This window comes from Rhinopithecus roxellana, chromosome 8 (assembly GCF_007565055.1).
Source record: "Rhinopithecus roxellana isolate Shanxi Qingling chromosome 8, ASM756505v1, whole genome shotgun sequence".
Taxonomy (NCBI): Eukaryota; Metazoa; Chordata; class Mammalia; order Primates; family Cercopithecidae; genus Rhinopithecus; species Rhinopithecus roxellana.
Window position 1 is genome coordinate 78,644,902 of NC_044556.1, and position 15,819 is coordinate 78,660,720.

At 37.6% G+C, this 15,819-nt stretch overlaps 1 protein-coding gene across 4 annotated transcripts in view; it reads right to left on the minus strand.

The window, feature by feature from the left end:
* Nucleotides 1-15,819, minus strand: part of SASS6 (SAS-6 centriolar assembly protein) — a 49,789-nt gene that overhangs the window by 32,459 nt on the left and 1,511 nt on the right. The window contains exons 2-8 of one of the 4 annotated variants that reach the window (XM_030934988.1): nucleotides 12,535-12,673; nucleotides 10,183-10,243; nucleotides 7,449-7,528; nucleotides 6,662-6,766; nucleotides 5,635-5,806; nucleotides 4,641-4,706; nucleotides 3,261-3,380 (exon numbers count right to left, since the gene is read on the minus strand). In XM_030934988.1, coding sequence (XP_030790848.1) covers nucleotides 3,261-3,380; nucleotides 4,641-4,706; nucleotides 5,635-5,806; nucleotides 6,662-6,766; nucleotides 7,449-7,528; nucleotides 10,183-10,243; nucleotides 12,535-12,617 — 687 coding nt within the window. In that variant the 5' untranslated portion in view covers nucleotides 12,618-12,673. The remainder of the gene's footprint in view (nucleotides 1-3,260; nucleotides 3,381-4,640; nucleotides 4,707-5,634; nucleotides 5,807-6,661; nucleotides 6,767-7,448; nucleotides 7,529-10,182; nucleotides 10,244-12,534; nucleotides 12,674-15,819) is intronic. The other 3 variants (XM_010377227.2, XM_010377228.2, XM_030934989.1) reach the window with 3 other exon arrangements.

Sequence of the window (15,819 nt, forward strand, 5' to 3'; positions counted from 1 at the left end):
ATTAATGAAATGGGGGAGGTGGGGAACAGTGCAGAATTAATTAATGAAATGAAAAACTGGTTCTTTGGAAACACTAAACAATAGAAAAACCATGTAGTCGCATTAAACAAAACAAATTAAGAACATAAGAGAAATAATATGGAGATTTTAAAAATCACAAGACAATATGCACAATATTGTACTAATATATTTAAACACACAGACAGTAGCCACGTACAATGGCATACACCAGTAGTCCTTGCTACTCTAGAGGAGCTGAGGCAGGAGGATTGCCTAACTTAGGAGTCTGAGTCCAGCCTGGGCAACGTAGCAATACCTCATCGTCAAAAAAATAATAATAATAAATTTTAACAATAAAAACACATAGATGAAACACATGGCTTTTTAAGAAAATATAAATTAGCAAAACTCAAGAAAAAAGAGAAAATTTAAACAGACCAATAATGATGGAGAAAACTGGAAAAGAAAAAGATAAATGTTTCAACTAGGTATGTGATCCAAATGGTGTTAAAAGGCTAATTGTATCAGGCCCTCAAGGTACAGATTAATTCCCTGTTATTTCACTGTTTCAAAGAATAAAGAAAATTGAAAAATGTTCTTATTCATCTCATGAGGCTAGCATAATTCTAATACCATAGTCTATAACCCACAATTGCAATAAGCAAACTATGATGTGCAGGAAAAAGATAATCTCAGACCAAGGTCACTTATGAATACAAATACAAACATCCTGGGCCAGGCATGGTGGTTCACGCCGGTAATCCCAGCACTTCAGGAGGCCAAGACAGATGGATCATTTGAGGCCAGGAGATTGAGACCAGCCTGACCAACATAGTGAGACTCCATCTCTTAAAAAAAAAAAAAAAAAAAAAAAATTAGCTAGGCCTAGTGGCCTGTACCTGTGGTCCCAGCTACTCCAAAGACTGAGGTGGGAGGATCGCTTGAGCCCCAAAGGTTGAGGATGCAGTGAGCTGTGACCGCACCTCACTGCACTCCAGCCTGGGCAACAAGAGCAAGACTCTGTCTCTAAAAACAAATAAACAAAAATACAAAAATCCCAAGTTAAATAATAACAAGTTGATACAATAGTTTATTAAAAATCGCTATGACTATGTAAGTATTATTCTATGAAAGCGAAGATGATTCCACCTTTGGAAACCTATTGTTATAATTTATTACACTACTAAAGGGGAAAAATGACACAATTATCTGGTTAGATCCCAAAACTCATTTTATCTGACTTAGCACTCTGAATTAAAATTCTTAGGTAGCAAGTAAGAAAAGAAAACCCTCTCTCTCAAATGCAAAGCAAACATCATATTTAACGGTGAGATATTTTAGTTATTTACCAAAAAAGACTGGAACAAGATGAAAATTTCACTATTATTCAGTATTTTTCTGTACAAGAAAAAAAAAGGACACTCATCATAGGAAGAGAAAAAATTACTATTTTTTATAGTTTATATATCTACCTGGAAAACATAAGATAATCAATTTCAAAACTCTTAGAAACAGTATGTAAATTCAGTAAGGTGGCTGGATATGACATTAATCTACACTACTGATAAACAATTATAAATTTAACCACAGTAGTACTGGTAGGGAGTGGATGGTCTCATTTACGCAGTAAAAATCTGTAAAGTCCCTAGACAAAAACATCGTTTAACAAGGCTGCAAAAGAAAAAGAGAAAAGAGAAAAAGGGAGAGAGATAAAAAGTCTGTTTTCAACAAATAAGACCTTAATAAATGAAGAGCTATATCTCTCCACTGAACGAGAAAATGAGATTAGTTCTTAACAACAGTCCAAAGACAAGCCCAAGTACATAAAGAAATTTAGTATGTGATAAAGGTAGTACCAGGCACAGTGGCTCATGCCAGTAATCTCAGCACTTTGGGAAGCCAAGGAAGGAGGATCACTTGAGGCCAGGAGTTCAAGACCAGCCTGGGCAACACAGCGAAACCCCATCTCTACAAAAAAATTTTTTAAATCAGCCAGTGTGGTGATACATGCCTGTAGTCCCAGCTACTCGGGAGGCTGAGGCAAAAGAATGGTGTGAACCCAGGAGGCGGAGCTTGCAGTGAGCCGAGATCGCGCCACTGCACTCCAGCCTGGGAGAGAGCGTGGGACTCCGTCTCAAAAAAAGTAAGTAAATACAAATAAATAATAAAAAATAAAAAATAAAAATGCGTATCTTCACAAAAAAACATAAGAAATGTAAACTAAAACTAGTATTACCTTAAGATCAGGTGGCAAATATTAAGAATTAAGAAGGTAGCAGGGCACAGTGGCTCATGCCTATAATCCCAGCACTTTGGAAGGCTGAGGTGGGCAGATCACCTAAGATTGGGAGTTCAAGACCAGCCTGACAAACATGGAGAAATCCCATCTCTACTAAAAATACAAAATTAGCTGGGCGTGGTGGCACATGCCTGTAATCCCAGCTACTCGGGAGGCTGAGGCAGGAGAATCGCTTGAACCTGGGAGGCGGAGGTTGCGATGAGCCGAGATTGTGCCATTGCACTCCAGCCTCGGCAACAAAAGCAAAACTCCGTCTCAAAAAATAATAATAATAAATAAAGAATTAAGAAGGTTAAAAACAATGTCGAGAATGTGGGGAAATAAGTATCCTTATACACTACCTTATCTCTGGGATTTCATTTGGTTTAACCTTTTTGGGTGGCAAATTTGCAGTGTCCATCAATATTTTATATAGGTATGCTGCAGTTTCACTTCTAGAAACTAAGAGTGCTTGTTGCAGTATTGCTTAAAATAACCAAAATTTTGAAGCATTTAAATGACCACCATTTCGGTAAGTAGTTAAATAATTTAAGTTAACCCAAAATGAATACTCTGCAGTCACTAAAAAGGAATATCTTAACTGATATAGAATGGTATCATATTAAGTGAAAAAAAGTTACAATCAATATATCCAACAAGACTCCATTAGTCTAGAACAAAACCAAAAACCCATAAATGGGCACATACATAAACAACATTATTTACAGTTATAAGTTTATAAGCGAATATTTATAAATTGCATATTATTTACATATACATAGAGAAAAGTCTGAAAAAATATATCAAAATGTTTATAGATTATCTCTGGGTAGTAAGACTTTGAAAGATAGAATTTTAATTTTCATTTTATATACTTCTGTAATGTTTGGAAAATTTAAAGCAAGCATTTATTACTTTCAAAATTAACAAAATGACCAACAGCCATAAAAGATATTTTTTCAGTTTCCTTTAATGTTCTTACCTGCAAGGCTTTTTCCTTTTCATTTGTCAGTTCCTGAGAATGCTTGTTTGTCAAGGCTGCTGTGTGTGACGCCCATTCATTCCGTAACTTATCTAATTCTTGGTTTTTTTCTGCTAATGTCTACATTAGAGTTTAACACAAAATATTAAGATAGTCTCCTTAAAATAATACTTCTGATTAGAATATACCAATATTTACAAGGATATTAAAGAAAACAAAATTATAGCTTTTCAGGACATGTTCAAAGCCTTTTCCTACACAAAATTTTTTAATTTTAGGAAATCAATATCAGAATAAAAACAATCTTAGACCCAAAAAGGCCCACAGGTCAAGATAAACTATCTTTTAATTAAAGCTTTTAATTAAATCTGGCTCTTTATCACCCAATAAAGAGGGGTAGGGGGAAGCAAGTCGATTACAAGGAATAGTTCACTTACATATAAAACCCAGTAACATGGCCCTGTGGGCCACATTGTGAAGGGGTATTTTCTGCATGAGGCCATGCAGATTATCAGATACCGATATGGTTAGGATGTCTGTCCCCTCCAAGTCTCATGTTCAAACGTAATCCCCAACAGTGGAGGCAGGGCCTGTGGAAGGTGATTGGATCACAGGAACAGTCCCTCATGAATGGTTCAGTACCATTTCCTTGGTGGTAAGTGAGTTCTTACTCAGTTAGTTCATACGAGATCTGGTTGTTCAAAAGCATGTGGTACCTCCTTCCTCCCACTCTCACCATGTGACACACCTGCTCCTCTTTGCCTTCAGCCATGATTGTAAACTTCCTCAGGCCCCCATCAGAAGCCAAGCAGATGTTGGCACCATGCTTGTACAGCCTACAGAACTACGAGCCAATTACATTTATTTTCTTCATAAATTACCCAGCTTCAGATAGTTCTTTAAAGCAAAACAAGAACAAGCTAAAACAGATACTCTGGCCTTCAATTTCATGGACTAGGGGAGAAATGTTGTAGCTATGACTAAAATGATGCTAACCCTATCAGAGGAATTAATTCTATACATAGCAAAGGAAGGGAAAGGTTTAGAGCATAGGAACTGAAAAGTCATTTAGGCCAGAGGAATGAGGCAATAAGTGGGGAGCAGAGAACCAATATGTTACAGAAATATACACATCTTATTTAATGCAGACTCGAGGGAACATATTGGGGATACAGAAATGTTGGTGTAAAGTCAAGTATGTACAAGAGAAAGTATCAGATTAAGATAATTAAGTGGTAGCTGAAGGGTGGCAAAGAGGAGAGGAAATTCAATGGAAGCATGATTTGGAAGAAAATACATAAAAGCTTGGCACTGAGTCAAGGAAGCAATTCAGCGCCAGTATCTGGATGACTTACAAAGAAAAAGTGAAATTCGAATTACCTTTTGTGTAAAGTCCAGTTGCCTAGTAACATCATCTAGTGATTGCATCAATGATAATTTTTCTTCCTATTCATAAAAATAATAAAATTATACAATTTACAATGTAATCATCTATAGCCATGCTACTTAAAGTATAGCATCAGCATCATCCTGGAAGCCTGTTACAAATGCAGATTCTTAGGCTCCATCTCAGACCTAAATCATTTTAACAAGATCCCCAGATAATTTAAACTTTGAGATGCACTGATCTATATAGCATTTGACTAGAAAGATTCTAAAAACTTGGCCAGGCGCGGTGGCTCAAGCCTGTAATCCCAGCACTTTGGGAGGCCGAGACAGGCGGATCACGAGGTCAGGAGATTGAGACCATCCCGGCTAACACAGTGAAACCCCATCTCTACTAAAAAAAATACAAAAAAACTAGCCGGGCGAGGTGGTGGGCGCCTGTAGTCCCAGCTACTCGGGAGGCTGAGGCAGGAGAATGGCGTAAACCCGGGAGGCAGAGCTTGCAATGAGCTGAGATCCGGCCACTGCGCTCCAGCCAGGGTGACAGAGCGAGACTCCGTCTCAAAAATAAAAAAAAAAAAAGAAAGATTCTAAAAACTCAAGCAGCATCCCTATGTTGTTTCCTTGTGCCATATAGCACTTTGTAATTGTCAAGACATTTCCATATATCTTATCTAAGATTGGCTACATAGGGTAGCTATTTCCATACATGTCTAGCAGCTGATGAAACCATGACAGAAGAGTTTAGGTGACCTGTCCAAAAATCACACATGATTGATAAAAACCCTGGGACCTAAGCTTCTCAATTCCTGGTCCAGATCCATCCCCACTATACCCTGACTAAATAAAAAACAGTAAAATAAATTCATTATATATCATAAAACTTTATTCAGAAAGCAAAAATGTATGGCACCGTATCTCTTCAATAATTTATCAAAGACCATTGATACTTATTTTGTTAAAAGAATAACTTAAATTTAAATCTTACCTTGCTACATTTCAGACAGCCTGCTAGAAATTTCTTTATCTCCACATCATTTCCAGGTAAAAGTTTTAGTGAGAGGTGGGTAAGATGCTTAAAAGGATTTGTCTCTACCACATTTAAAAATGCAGGTGAGTTATCCAACATAGCTGCTGGAGAAACTAACTGTAGTAAAAACCTATGAAAAGAAAATGTTACATTATAACACACTTAGGAGATAGTGAAAATCTCTCACTGAATCAGAAGCTTCTCTACTTAGAAAGCTCAGGAAAGGGAGCACATTGAAATAACAGGGGCCAATATGAAAGGACTCCCAATGGTAAACGATAAGATAAATTGGGCAAAAAAAAGATTGACTGAAACATAGTGACTATATAAAAGTCCATGAGTTCATGAGAAACATATGAGAGAGAAAGCACAAACTAAAAACAAAAATTCACTGAGTGCCAGAAAAGTAGACTACCAGCTCTTCACTCTAAAAAACTGACAATTTAAATGCAAGAATTAAGCATTTATCCTTTATGAATTTTCTGAGTAATCAAATAGCCCTAATTGCTGAGGAAAAGTTCTTCTTTATAGAATAATTATACTTCATATAGAAAAAATGATAGAAAAGCATCATTTTGTTCTTCCTAATGAAATAACAGATTCAACAACAATCATCAACTGATAAAGCCAATAAGTAAAAGGTTGATGGTGAACTTTACAATAAAAGAATCAGGCATTAGCACCATACACACATACAATCTTAGTCTTCCCTTTTTCCAAGTTCATTATATAAAAACCAAATATTTGATGTTGCCAAATATTTCGGATAACTTTAGTGCCTCTGTCAAGACATGAGAATTAAGAACTATTTCTGATTTTAATCAAGATGCCTTAAAATCTGAGATTTAATGGAGGCCTAACCCCAGTTCTAAAAATAAACAAGGATATTCATAATAAATGGAAAAGATTTTGCCATCAACTTGTGTTTCAAAGAAGAATCTGTCTTGAATTAAATTTAATAATGTAGTGTTCTCACGCAACTTACCTTGGAATTTCTTTGGCATGTTCTTGAGTACACTGCTGAAGGAGATCTATAAATTTTTGTGGGAAAGCTAAGAAGTCTACCAGAAGACCTTGCTGGAATTTTAAACTATACAGAAGAAAGGAAAAGAAATTTTTAAAAAATTTAATTAGCTTATTTTGGTTTTTGAGACAGAGTCTCGCTCTGTCACCCAGGCTGGAGTGCAGTGGTGCAATCTTGGCTCACTGCAACCTCTGCCTCCCAGATTCAAAAGATTCTCCTGCCTTAGCCTCCCGAGCAGCTGGGATTACAGGCATGTGCCACCACACCCAGCTAATTTTTGTATTTTTAGTTAAGGCAGGGTTTCACTATGTTGGTCAGACTAGTCTCGAACTCCTGACCTCTTCGGCCGCCTAAAGTGCCGGGATTACAGGCATGAGGCACCGCGCCCATCCAATTACTATCTTTCATTATAATTAGCATCCTGAAGGATTCTTTTTTTTATTTACTAACCTTTGTTATAATCAAGAACTAAGCTAAGGAGCTCTGATTTTCATAGAACGTATTCAATGGGGAAAAAATCAATAAATTCAGCAAAAGCTTCAAACTTCACAAGTGTTTTAAGCAGAATTCTAATAACCCACAAAACATTTATTTTCCAAAACACCCTAAGTAAATATAGTACAAATAGCCCAATATTCCCAAAGTAACTACATCTAATATGTAGGTATGTATTTAAAGAGAACAGTACCAATAAAATGTAGAAACTTATTCTTTCATTAAATATAAGATCAGAAAAAAATTCAGTTACCTTTGAAAATCTTCCTCAGATATAACAAGGTTATATAAAAAAAATGGATCCATGTCATCAGTCAGACGAATAACTAAGTCCTGAAAGAAAGTTTGTTGTTTTTAAATGTTTTTACTAGATCTGGCTTTTTGAGTAATTTCTTCCTTCTCAGAAGTAAAAAAATCCAACAACATCAGTGTATCATAGTTATATTGCAGACAGTTTTGTTTTTTAGTGCTGCTGGTTTTTATTAGTCTTTACAGAGTCAGAATCTTAAATAGGGGTAGACATTCTGCTCTTTGAGAGCCACATGGAGGTGTGTAAAAGTTAAGTAAGTGCTAAGAGTTGAAAGTTTAGGAATATCTTCCTATCAGAGGCTTGGGGAAATTTAGACCCAGTCCTTGCTACACCATAACATGATGACAAAAATTTTCTTTACCACTGAACATACCACATTCAATTTTATTTTTAGTTTCCCTTAAAATTAACTGGTATAGCATTTCAAAAGTGGCAAATATATCAGTAGAACTGACAATAATCCACACTAGAAAAAAGAAAGCTTCTGTCTCTCAGAAGACAGGGGTATCAGGTAATACGTTGCCAGGCTTCTTCCAAAGGGCCTATTCTCTCCTAAACCAGGTGGCCACTGACATGGAATCCCATCTGTTTTCAGTCTCAAATGAAGTAGGTACCTTTCATAAAGACCACTTTCCAGGTAGCTAAGTGTACATAGTGTGGGAGATCATCGTAACAGCTAGAGCTCACAAAAAGTACACCAAAATTATGTACCAGAGAACACTGGTGAAAGAAAAACAGCATTAGTTACAAGATGAGGTAAAACTAATACAGAACTGGGCATTAAGGTTAATAATACATTTGAAATAAAATCTCTACTCATGGCTACTAAGGAAATGCTAAGATCCCAGAAAAATCTAAACCACTTATGCACAAAGCTAGAAATTGAAGAGGTATAGCAGGCATAAGGAATAACGTGTAAGAAGTATAATATATAATCTCCACCCTGGAAAATTAGTAATTTAGGCACCTGCTCTGCCTCAGAATGCCTTGTTCTCAAGCAGCTTCTATTTAAATACTTCTTGAAATTCACCCAGGAGGCTACTTAAAAAACCAAACGTAATACTAATACTACTAGGTCCCTAAACGTGTTCAGGGAAAGCTATGGCACACAGAAAACAGATGCTATAGTTCAGTGTGTTTTTTTTTGACATAGGGTCTCGCTCTGTTGCCCAGTCTGGGTTGCAGTGGCACTATCACAGCTCACTGCAGCCTCAACCTCCCAGGCTCAAGTGATCCTTCCACCTCAGCCTCTCAAGTAGCTGGAAATACAGGAGTATGCCACCACCTTCAGGTAATTTGTGTATTTTTTTGTAGAGATGGGATTTCACCATGGTGCCTACATTGGTCTCAAACTCCTAGCTCAAGCAATCTGGCTTCAGCCTTCCAAAGTGCTAGGATTACAGGTGTGAGGCACTGCCCTTGGCACAGATGCTGTATTTCTTAGTCCTCTGTTCCATTGGTCCCCAGCCTTTTTGGCACTAGAAACCAGTTTTGTAGAAGACAATTTTTTCCAAGAACTGGGGGGTGAAGGATGGTTTCCGGATGAAACTTCCACCTCAAATCAGGCATTAGATTCTCATAAGGAGCATACAGCTGAGATCCCTTGCATGTACAGTTCGCAATAGGGTTTACACTCCTATGAGACTCTAATGCCACCGCTGATTCGACAAGAGGCGGATAGTAGGAGGTAACGATCTCCTGCCCACCTGCCACTCACCTCCTGCTGTGCAGCCCAGCTCCTAACAAGCCACAGACCGTACCAGTAAGTGGCCAGGGGGTTGGGGACCCCTGCTCTACTCTATATCCTTAGTTCTGTTAATGACTCACACTTTTGAAGGTTATATGAGACTGATGCTCTAAATGCCTCTCTTCAAAACGTAAAGTAAAGGAGTCACAAATGTCTCCCTGTAGTATTTTGGTTTATTGTTTTTACATTTACACCGTGAAATGCCAATTCTATAAGGCAGCAGTGTGTGTGTGTGCGCGCACGCACATATGACCAACAGCAATAAAAGATATTTTATATATATATATGTGCGTGTGTGTGTGTATATATGTGTATATATATATATATGTGCAACTTTTAAGTGCACTAGGCAAATCTAAGGAGACTGTCACCCCAACCCCCAATTCTTCATGTATGTTTTAGAAATATATGGTATAGGCCGGACACAGCAGCTCAAGCCTGTAATCCCAGCACTTTGGGAGGCCAAGGTGGGTGGATCACGAGGTCAAGAGATCAAGACCATCCTGGCCAACACGGTGAAACCCTGTCTCTACTAAAAATACAAAAATGAGCTGGGCGTGGTGGTGCATGCCTGTAGTCCCAGCTACTCAGGAGGCTGAGGCAGGAGAATTGTTTGAACCCGGGAGGCGAGTGAGCCGAGATCATGCCATGGTACTCCAGCATGGCAACAGAGCAAGACTACATCTCAAAAAAAAAAAACAAACAAAAAAAGAAATACATAGTATAATTATGTTCTTCTTCATAATTATATGAAAACAACTGAAGTTGTTTTCTCAGTAGATTCCACCACCCTTGATTTGCAACAGTTACAAAATAGCCCAAAATTTAAAAGCAAAATAAATGCAATAAAAGATGCCACATTATTAAAGAACAAAACTAATTATCTACAATGTACCTAAATGATATTTCAAAAAAGAACTAAATACCAACCTTTCTGTGAACTGGATTAGAAACTGATTGTAGTTCAATGCTCATTCTTATACTTACTCTCCTGTATGAAAAGACATACCCAACTATCAGAAACATTCACATGAAATGAGTTATCACTATCATTTGTATTAACTAAAGTTTTCAGTCTTAAGAGACAAGACTTTCCACATGTGTTCTCTAACTTACAAACAGAAGTTTGAAAAGCATGCTGGATTTGAAGTTTAATGTCTTGTTGTTCCACTAGTGAGTAATCTAGCAGTGTTCAACCTAAAACTAAATTTTTCTCACCTGTAATATCGGGATATTGTGAGGAATAAATAGACACTGTGGAGTGCCTAGCTCTAGCCTGATATATGACTTTGCTGCCCTGATTGTAAAATAACATCTATTGAAAGACAAATCATCAATTTAGTAACTTTTCAACTGTAAAATGCGGATGTTTTGAGGACTAAATGAGGTAACAACCTCGTATATCCTTAAAGCCCTGATCCTAAAATAACATCTAGAAAGACAAACCACCAATTTAGTAACAACTTTTCACATTAAAAAATTACCATGTCAAGTGATCAAACTGATTTATGAGAGACTGATTCCATTTTAAAAACTTAGTATGTGGCCCGTCGGGGTGGCTCACATCTGTAATCCTGGCACTCTGGGAGGCTGAAGCAGGCGGATCACTTGAGGTCAAGAGTTGGAGACCAGCCTGTTCAACATGGCAAAACCTCATCTCTACAAAAAATACAAAAACTAGCCAGGAGTGGTGGCACCCACCTGTAGTCCCAGCTATTTGGGAAGCTGAGGTGGGAGAAATGCTGGAACCTGGTAGGCAGAGGCTGCAGTGAGCCAAGACTGCACCACCGCACACCAGGTCTGGGCAACAGAGTGAGACCCTGTCTCAAAAAAAAAAAAATTAAAATTAAAACTTAATATGTGAAGTAATATTAGAATGCTTTGAATGTTTAAAATCAAGAAAATAACCTATTCCCTACACTTATGCATACAAAAACGTATTTTCACATCCACGAATTAAATCTGCTTAATATATTCTTTATGTAATATAACCATAGAAGTACTATCAACAAGTTTATTACACCTATCCTTGAGTAAAGTAACTCTAAGCCCTGAGAGGGAGAGACCACAGTGTTCCACATCCTATGCTGTATCTTAAGAGAATCCAGAATTGGACACAGGTATATAAGTGAAACTGCTCATAAACATTAATCAAATAGAGCACAAATGTTTATATCATTCAGAAAATAAAGGAAGAAATTAGTAAAAAATATCTATGCACAAGTACTTCTCAAACTATTTTACCAGAATTAAATAACAATGTCTTTTCTTTGATGTACAGGTAGAAAAAAAGTAAACTAACAAATAGAATTTGTTCAATTTTAAGTTTTTCTCCTAAGGACTTCTTTTAAACCTTTCCACACTATTGCTTATCTACTACACAAGTAAAAAGTATAAACAGCAATTGAGTATTGACAGAAAAATTTGGAAACAGTTGATCAAGGCTAGCTTCAACTGTTCACATTTTTTAATGCTGACTTGTAATTTTATATGGGTTTAAAATGTGTCATTTTAGTTAAGTTTCTTGTTGAACATATGATTGGATGCTAAATCTCCATTTGTACAATAAGGTTAAATGCTATCTCATAACTTGTATCTGTTTTCTGAAAAGGAACACGAAGCACTAGTTTACACCACAGAGAGGAAGAATTATTTTCAAAACAAGAGAATACACTGTTCCTATTTTTCTAGTATCTAAAGCAACGTATGTGAAACAGATCAGAGTGTTATTCCAATTCCATTTAAGCTTTCCTGAGCTGGGCACAGTGCCTCCCACCTGTAGTACTGGCTACTTCAGAGGCTGAGGCAGGAGGATAGCTTAAGCCCAGGGGTTCAAGTCCAGTCTGGACAACACAGCAAGATTAAGCTTTCTTGAGGGGGGGAAGAAAAACTCAGTTTCCTAACTTGTAAGATAAGAGGATTCAACTAGAAGGTTTGTGAGAACCTTTTTAGCTCTACATCATTATGTTTGGTTTTCATCTTCTGAAGTTTTCTCTAGTATAAATGCCATAGTGGTATGATACTGCAGTTGGTATTTAACTTTTTATGGTGCTTTACAGTTTTATTTATTTAGTTTTATTTTACTTATTTATTTGTTTTTTGAGACAGAGTCGCGCTCTGTTGCCCAGGCTGGAGTGCAACGGTGTGATCTTGGCTCAGTGCAACCTCCGTCTCCCAGGTTCAAATGATTCTCCTGCCTCAGCCTCCTGAGTAGCTTGGATTACAGGGGCACACCACTGCATCTGGCTAATTTTTGTATTTTTAGTAGAGATGGGGTTTCACCGTGTTGGCCAGGCTGGTCTCAAACTCCTGACCTCAAGTGATCTGCCCACCTCAGCCTCCCAAAGTGATGGTATTACAGGCATGAGCCACACCCAGCAGGTGCTTTATGGTTTTAAAAGTCCTGTCATACTTCATACATCTGCAAAAAGTACAAGAAGAGTCCATTTATTAAAGTGTTCTTTACATAACCCTGGAAGAGTTATACTACTATGATAATTTACCAATCATACTAATGATATTGTTGCATACATTCCAAATGCCTATATACATTAGATGTTGAAAGAAAAAAGGGAAGGCCTATAAGTTAAATGTATTCCCCATGCTTAGTTAAAAAACATCCCTAGAAATATGTTATAGAAAAATACAAGCTTTCAGAGGATATGCTAACTAAAATCACAAATCTTATTTTTTCCCTTATAATGGAAATGTCATAAGAGCAATATAAAACAATAAAAACTCAATAAAATGTTATTTCTCATCTCAATAGATGTCATACTCTGAACAAAGCATAAATCTACAAAACATCCTCCCTCCCTGACATCAGATTTAGCTATGAGTTCTTTTAAATAAAAAGTATGCTAAACATCAGGCATGCTTTAGCAGAACTGGATTCTAGGCCATCTCTGCCACCCACCCAGTAACTGTGACGTTAAACTATCAATCAAACAAATAAAAGCTACTTTAAGCCAGGTATTGTGCCAGGTGCTAGGGATACAAACAGAAATAAACATGGTCCAGGGGCCTGGCGCAGAGGCTCACATCCGTAATCCCAGCACTTTAGGAGGCTGAGGTGGGAGGATCACTTGAGGCCAAGAGTTCGAGACCGGCATGGGCAACATAGCAAAATCCTATCTCTACAAAAAATTTCTAAAATGAGACAGGCATGGTGGTACATGCCTGTAGTTTCAGCTACTCTGAAGACTGAAGCAGGAGGAGAGCTTAAGTCCAAGAGTGTGAGATTACAGTTAGCCACGATTATGCCACAACACTCTAGCCTGGGCAACAGAGTGACAGCCTCGCTCTAGAAAAAAAAAAAAAGAAAAATAATTTTTGGGCATAGGATGACAGAAACAAAACAAAACATGGTTTCTGTCCTCAAATTGAGATGAGATTAATGACTTTTCCCTAGATTTGCTTCTGATTGCATTTTAGGGAGGGAAGGGTTACCAATACTTACTGAGTACCTGTCAGGTATATATCTTATTTAACAATAATCTTGATAAGTAAATATTATCTGTTTTACAAAAGAAGAACTTAACTCCCAAATAATGGTTTAAGGTCACATTACAGAGCCCAAATGAAAACTCAGATCTTTCACCTACACCACACTAATACATGAACAATGGCAATTCATTTCAACTTAGGCAACTTTGAAGGGTCCTTATAGTGGAAGGATTTAAGACACACCTGAAAGTTATGAAAGATAAAAGCATTTGAGGCACAAGGAACAGCAGGGGTAATAGCATAGAGTGAGTATCAGGTACATTCAGAAGGTAACAAGAATGCTTATAAGACTTTTATATTGGGGAGATAAGCTTAGGACACAAAACTGAAAAGGTAGATTAGTGTTAAATCATGGGCTTCAAAATTTTGCATAATTTTCCGCCAGATGAAGTTCCCTGATCATTACCACTGTCCTCAACTGAATTTCCTTCTTCTCTGACTTTAGTGTACTTATATTACTTTATACATTTGTCACACATTAACACCTAAAATTTAGTGAACATTTGTTATGCTCTAGTCACTGCTGTAAGCACTTTACATGTAATAATTCATTCCATTCTCATAATACCATGAAGTAGGTACTGTTATTACCATCAACTTAAAGATGAGACACAGAGAAGGAAATTGTACAAGATCAGTCAATAAGTGGTAGAACTGGGACTCAAACCCAGGCAATCTGGTTCCAGAGCCTGAACTCCTAATCTGTGCTATGGTGCCTGTCCAAGGAAAATCTTTTTATTTCCTCTATTAAAATGTGAGTTCCTTGAGGGACAGAATGAAAACAGGTTTTTGCTGGCTTTTGTTGTTGTTGCGGATGGGGAGGGGGGGTGCATATTTACATCCTCCACGCCTAGGACAGTTCCTGAGACACAGTAGACATTTGCCAATATTTGTTGAGCTGAACTGGCCTCAAATACTCAACCAAGGTGTCTGGGCTGGGTGTGGTGGCTCACGCCTATAATCCCTGCTTTTTGGGAGGTTGGGGTGACAGGATCACTTGAGCCCAGGCGTTCAAGACCAGCCTGGGCAACACAGGGAGACCCCGTCTCTATCAAATTTAAAAAAAAAAAAACAAAACAGTCAGGTGTGGTGGTATGTGCCCGTAATTGCAGCTACTCAGGAGGCTAAGGTTGGGGGAACCCTTGGGTCCGGGAGGTCAAGGCTGCAGTGAGCTGTAATTGTGCTACTATACTCCAGTATGGGCAACAGCGAGACTCTGTCTGGGAAAAAAAAAAAGAGAGAGAGAGTCTGGGTTGTTCTTCCTATAGGTCAAGGATCACCAAATTATTCTGTAAAGGGCCAGATAGCAAATACGTTAGGCTTTGCAGGCCATAAGGTCTCTGTCACAATTACTCATCTCTGCCCTTCCTGTGCAAAAGCAGCTACAATTTGTAAGCAAATAAGCATGGTTGTGTTCCAAGAAAAGTTTATTTACGAAAACAGGGATTCATCTGGCCCATGTGCTCCAGTTTGCTGACCCCTATTACACAGATAATAGGAATATATTAAAGGTTTCTAAGCAGAGAAATTGAGTTTTAAGATTAACTGTGATGGCAATGTAACCAGAAAGAGACCATCTAGGAGCTGCCATATTGAAACCAAAGTCATGGCCCCCTTTATCTTTCTATAATCATTCTAGAACAGTGTTGTCCAATGGAGATACAATGCAAGCCACAAATGTGAGCCAGATACGTAATTTTAATTTTTTTCATTTTCTTTTTTTTTTTTTTTTTCAGAGACAGGGTCTCACTCTGTCACCCAGGATGCAGTACAGTGGCGCAATCACAGCTCACTGTAACCTCAAGCTTAGGCTCAAGCAATCCTCCCGCCTTGGCCTCCTAAAGTGCTGCGACCACAGGTGTGAGCTACCATACCTAGCCTACTTTTAAATTTTCACATTTAAAAAAAACTTTTAAAAGCAGATGAAATTACTGTTAATAATTTATTGTATTTAACCCAATATACCCCAAAATATTGCCATTTAACACATAATATAAAAACTGAGATATTTTACATTCTTTTTCCATAGTAAGTCTTAAAAATCCAAAGTGCATTTTCATA